Here is a 6,454-nt window from a genome sequence, read left to right on the forward strand (position 1 = left end):
TTTTAACTCCAGTTTGTGAGGCAACACAACATGAATATAGCAAGGGATTGAATACTTTTGCAGACCACCATATGATATGCTGCAGTTTTCACCATTATAAATGTCTCACCTTGATTCACAGACTTTAGTCAATGTTAGTTCTTCATACCCACACAATGCTGGAGTACTTGCCCTCCAAGCTTTCTCTCCATTGTCTAACAAGTTCCTCCTGTAAGTCATTTAGCACATCCTATAAAGATGTCTGTGGTTTAATCATGTTGATAATCAGCCCAAACAGGCCTTTTCAGTGAACAGGCCTTAAAGAGACAGACGTTTCTAACATCACAGTCTGACTGACAGGAAGTTTTTAAAGAATGGGAAGTTTAGAGACAGGGAGCAGAAACTGGCTCTTTGAGCAATAAAAAACAAAACTTATCAAGTCCCAACTAACTATTTTAAATATCCACATTTATTCCACATATTTGATGTACTGCAAGTGCCAAATATTCATATGTTCATAACTTCTAAGCGAGGTCCAGAAAGTCTTTCCATAAGTTAAAGATTTAGTTTAAGATAAAATATATATTTTTAAACCATTGCTAAGGAGCGACTGCAGCTGCTTCAACCTCCATCTCTGGAAACTGAATAATTTATTATTAGACACATTTCAGAGAGGTTGATCTGAACATGTTGTAGGTCACACATGAAAACTTAAAACAAACAGCTTGATTCAAAAATAGAACTGGAAGTTTCATGATGTCATATCTTTATCTTTAAGCCCTGAAGATCGATCTTAAACCAAACTGCAGTCTGAAACTGAATGGATGCATGAGTTCTGTCCGTCCGAGGAGATCATTTTTCCTGTTTATTTACCCTGAGATTTCATAGGAAACAAATCCCAACATGTTGACTCAGAACCTTCCTGGGAAGATGCAGGCTGAGCTCATGGTTGATTGTTTAAAATCCCACTGGAGAGGCAGAAAAAAATAATTGGAAAACTAGACCATGGACAAACAAGGAAGTGTTTCCTCTTGATCTCCTCTTTTAGTTTATTTTATCACTTTTTCACTTTTTTAAACATATTTTATTAGTTCAATTTTCTATTATAGCTGAGTTTTAAACTTAGAAAAACAGATTCTAAATCCCTCCTCATTATACCTTTTATTCTGTAAATTTAAAACATGTATTGGCTGAAACGGTGAAAACCTTTTAAACATTTTAATCAAATAGTTCCTGTTAAGAGCAGCCAGCAATAAGACCACATAATCAGAGGTTACAAGAAGCTATGATGTCCAGACAACAGCAAATGTAGAACCCTGTTTTGCAGCATTGAGATCTTTACTTTCAGGTGAATTGCTGATGTTATCGCCCCCTGCTGGTGTTACAGTGGAATGAACTGGCTAAACGTGTACCTGTAATGCATGTTTTTCTTTCCAGTCAAGATGAAGAATCTCCAACCTGGTCAGCATATGTAGGAAAAATGTTCACAGCTGCCAGTACCTACTTGCCCACCCATGTTTCTGACATGATGCATCAGGATCGGGCCTTCGCCACCGTACGGCTAAACATGTTTGGCTTGAAGAACATCTGTGCCCTAACTACGTAAGTGCAGCACTACAGGTCCTTCTCAAACTATTAGCATATTGTGATAAAGTTCATTATTTTCCATAATGTAATGATAAAACTTGAACATTCATATCTTTTAGATTTACTGCGCACTAACTGAAATATTTCAGGTGTTTTATTGTCTTAATATGGATGATTTTGACATACAGCTCATCAAGCTATCAATCTACTTATATCTGGTCTGTTTTTAGGATTCAGAAACTTCCACGTCTGCTAGTTGCATCCTCAGAGGGATTCCTCTATATCTACAATGTAGATCCGCAGGATGGAGGCGAATGCGTCCTTGTTCAAAAGCACAGGTGAGGGGATGTTTGCAGAAATATCTGCAGTGTAAAATGAATTGAAATTATGAACAACATGAAATATGCTACCGTCTAACAGTAGAATCTAACATCATTTTTACACGAACATCATTTTTTTTTAAAGCAGCATTTTCCTTTTTTACTATCAGAGTGCAACTTTGTTTAACAAAGAAAATATATTTGAAGTGTCTCTGATACAATGCTGGCCTTCATTTTTTTGTGTCGTCCTTTATGCTCCACTTCTTCAGGCTCTTTGACTCAGGTGAGGAGCAGGAGGAGGAGAAGGAAGAGGAGAACCAGGAAGATGGCCCCCAGCAGCAACCAGCGGGCCAATCCTATGCTGCCACTGTGGCTCTACCTTCAACGCCACCCTCATCCACAACACTCATGGGTAAAGAAAGACTGGGACTAATAATATTTATCTTTATCATCAATGAAAAAGCTTGTTAAACACTAAAATACCCAGGGTGTTAAATATTATAGATACATTGTTTTACCTACTCATTACATAACACTGTTTTATATATATATATTCTAATGTTTTGTTAAAGCTCCCTAAAAAGTCAAAGTGGTCGAAGCAGAAGTCTCTTTTCGTCGTAAAAGTAATCCTCTTCATTACATAAGTCATAAAGTTTTGCGCACGCGGTCTGGAGCTACATGGGTTACATTTGAAATGGGGGATCTTTAAGATGATCAAACACAGTTTTCCCTCTGAGCTGTTCCTTTATTGTCTTCCTAGTGTTTGTTTTCTGAGGCCGCAAACAGAGACGACATGTAAAGGCAGCTGGTTTCACTGGGTTTCTTAAGAAGGGGTCATTATAAAGGACTGAATAAATATTCATTCATACTTTCCTTCTTTTTTGTTTTTTTTTTAGCTTGTATCATGGTGTAAATCCATAAAAAAAATTATGAGATTGTGATGGGTCAAAATGGAAGACAAATCAATGTTTTTGCAAGAGGCTAATTCTAATTGTCTTACCTTAAAGGTTTAAAACATATTTTTATGCAATCCTTTGATTTAACTTATATATATATATATATATATGAGTAAGTAAGACTTCAAATTCAAAAGTATAAAAACGTGTCCATCTCCCCTCATTCCCTCCCAGGCTACTCTGAAGATGGTGGAGCGCAGAGAGGTGAAGTCATCCCAGAGCATGAATTTGCAGAGGGCCCCGTTTGTCTGGATGATGAGAACGAGTTCCCTCCAGTTGGCAACCTGAGTAATTAATCAGCAGTTCTCCAAGACCACCCCCCCCCCCCTTTATAATAATAATCAGATCGACAGTACTGATTTCACACAGGAAGAATGATAAAAACTAGTACTGATGACGATAAACGTTGAATCCCTGGACCTTCAACAGAAATAATTGTTTACCTTGGATACGGTGTTAAAGGGTGTTACTCTCTGCTTGTTCTTGTGTTCTGTGTTCCTCCCATTCTGTAGGATATATGGAAAAAAATAGCTGGTACATCTCTCATTAGGAATACATCTACCAATTTAAAAAGAAAAGAATACCTAATATAATGCCACACCAATAGTTAGAAATGTGTAGCAATATGACACAGTAAGAAACCCTGACAGAAAATGGACATTGTTGTAGATAAATTCTGTCGAACAAAGCAGACAGTGTTTCATGAGGTTAATGAACCCTTTTGAGTTTTTCCTACATCATTTCAATGTGTTCTACAAACGTGTTGCACTTTCTTCATGACTCTGTTATATATGGTCCATATTTCATGTGTTCGACTGAATAGAACCTAGAAGTTTACATTTGATATTAATGCCTTTTATGCAGCCCCAGCATAACAAAAAAATATCTAGGAACTTTACAGCTTTAAACAACTGAAGTCATAAAAGCATTAGTTTCACCTGAATCTATATGTTTTTGGTTATTTTCTCTAAGTATTGGCCTGGATAATCTCGCCATACTGGTAGCATTTTAACTGCTAAATGCTAATAATTGCTCTCATCTCATCAAGAAAAAAAGTGAACACAGGTGAAATGATCAATTCATGCAACAAGGTAATTTTATTTAGGATTTCTTGAATTTACACTTAAAATAAGGATAAATGATCAAAAGCTCCTAAATCTTAGAGTATTATTTGTCTCTGTAAGAATCATTGAAGAAACGTCATGACAAGTGAATTTCATGAGGATTTGGATCTTAATTCTACAGCCTGGAAGCATTTTTTTTCCATTAAGCTAAAATAATAAGGCCTGTTGAAATCTCAAATGTATTTGCGCTAATGCACCTATTTTTTTTTTTTTAAAGAAATAACAATACAGTTATTCAGTTATTAACAAAAAGATCTAAACCAGGTTTCACCTTTGGTTACCATTTGGTTCTCTCCTGTCTTACTCAGGGCAAGACTTTATTTGTTTTATATTTTTTTGAATGAAAAGGAAAGTTCCTTGTATTTTCCAACACTATTATTGGTCCAAAACTATGATTCAGGTAGAATTACACAAGGTTGTGGTGGGTGCTAGTGCCCACCTCCAGTGACCACTGGGTTGAAATAGGAGAAATGAGTTTAGTTAACTCAATCCACTTTTTTTTTTTTTTTTTACTTTTACAGTATTTCTGCTTTCGCTGAGGAAGCAGAAATCATCCCCACAGCAAAATGCTACCACCACCCTGTTCAACAGCATATATGGTATATTAGGGTGATTTGCAGCACCATTGTGGGTTTATCTGATCAAATCAGTCTCTTTCACAGGCCAATAACTTCTGTTCTGGTCTGGCCTGATCAATGTTTCTGCTACCATGTTTTTACTGTGTGGACACAGTATTATTAGCATTATTAGTACTATTGGACCTTCAGTAATCAGCAAACATGACTTTCTGCACCCCTAACTATCAATGCAATTTATTATGTGGTTTTAATTCTATGTATAATGTTTGAATAATGTAACCCCTCTTAGCTAAAGTTTACTCTTGACACATTTTTCAAACTCTATTATAAAAAACCTTTCTCACTTTACCTTCTTTTCTATGCTAGCCATGTTTTGCCTAAAGTTGCGCTAGTCCATTAAATCCCACACTGAGGCTTGTGCCATGACAAAATGTGGAAAAGATAAGTGATTATAAATATTTTGAGAAGCACTATTCTGAATCAACAGTTGGGCGTAACATGCATTTATTGAGAGCCGAGTTCTGAAAGTATGTGCAAAATCCATCTGAAATATTTTAGACTTTAAAGCTGAGAAAAAAGTGAGCTTTTCTCTATATGAATGATCTGAAGTCTGCAAACCAGTTTGTCTTTCCTGCAAACTGCAAACATCTACAGACTTTGATCGGGATGTTTTTGATCATTATGTCCTATAAATGTTCATTAAACAGAAACTGCTTTAAAACAGACAAGCAGTGGTAGGTTACAGCAGCAGGTCTGTTCCTTTTTGAGTCCGTTTAACTTTCACTGCTGTCCACTGGCTTAGCCCATTGCTCCAACTTTCGCTTAAATGCTGCGACCTCAGTTAACAGATTTGTTGTATTTTTGGTGAGTCCTAGTTGTGACCGACAGTAACCTGTTTTGAGTCGTACAATGTCTGTTTGACACCAACTGCTTGCCATATTTCTAATGTATGGTCAGAAGCTACATTTCATAATTTTTTTAATGATTTGGTAACTCCCTGAAATCATCTACCGACACCAATTGGCATCAGCACCCCAAGGTTGAGAACGGCTGGGCTAAAGAAGGACAGGGTAGTGTCTAAGCACTATTTAAATAATTTCTTATGACATATGTATAACATTACTTGCAAATGTTGCTAATCATGGTAGCAACAGAATTTGGCAGGTGTGTAACTTCCTGATATTTTTGGAGATGACTTTTAGAGAGGATGCAGTCAGCAGAAATGTTGAAAAGTTGTTGACGAGCTGCACTTGGTAAAGCTGCAGGTCTTTGACTTTTAATTATATAATTAAAACCTTTTTAATAAAAACGTGATGTTTGAACTGTTACTCTTAGTTATTTTTACATTGATGTGTTGAATATATTCTTTTGGAAAAGCTTTGTTACACATCACCACATAGACTTACCATACCTAATGTGTGTTAAGACTTTTTACTGTATAGCATGTATATATTAAATTTCTATATAGTACAAGTGTACTAGGTAACCAGGTAATAACGTGACTTGCCAAAAGATGGCGTTGTTAGGAGACTCTCTGAGCTGTTCAGTTCTGGACATTTTACCCAGTGACCCATTAAAGCTGAAAGTGACTGAACCTGTGAACCTGGCTTTGTCTGTTTATGCTGAACATTTGACCTCTGAAATGTATGTCATCTATAGAGCAGTGGTTCCAGAAAGATTTAAAAAAGATTTAAAAAATAACAATGTAACCGCACGGCACACCATAAAGACACATATTTGACTTCACTCTTTGTTTATTTAAAGTATTACTTTTTATACAAAAAAATAATCAAGTTTGTTCTTGAACAACAGGAAACAGGTTGGGTGATGGTACCTATAAGTGTATCCTAGATCCTTGCCCACCAGTCAACACCAACCCATTTGTAACTGAAACTTTTCCCACTCAGTGA

General features: G+C 36.3%; 1 protein-coding gene across 1 annotated transcript in view; it reads left to right on the forward strand.

Annotated features, from left to right (window-relative positions):
* Positions 1-3,863, forward strand: part of wipi1 (WD repeat domain, phosphoinositide interacting 1) — an 11,381-nt gene extending 7,518 nt beyond the window's left edge. The window contains exons 9-12 of the mRNA XM_015399781.1: positions 1,417-1,581; positions 1,797-1,904; positions 2,156-2,298; positions 3,017-3,863. Coding sequence (XP_015255267.1) covers positions 1,417-1,581; positions 1,797-1,904; positions 2,156-2,298; positions 3,017-3,138 — 538 coding nt within the window. The 3' untranslated portion in view covers positions 3,139-3,863. The remainder of the gene's footprint in view (positions 1-1,416; positions 1,582-1,796; positions 1,905-2,155; positions 2,299-3,016) is intronic.
* The last annotated feature ends 2,591 nt before the right edge of the window (positions 3,864-6,454 follow it).

This window comes from Cyprinodon variegatus, unplaced genomic scaffold, assembly GCF_000732505.1.
Source record: "Cyprinodon variegatus isolate N-32 unplaced genomic scaffold, C_variegatus-1.0 Scaffold1046, whole genome shotgun sequence".
NCBI classification, from domain to species: Eukaryota; Metazoa; Chordata; class Actinopteri; order Cyprinodontiformes; family Cyprinodontidae; genus Cyprinodon; species Cyprinodon variegatus.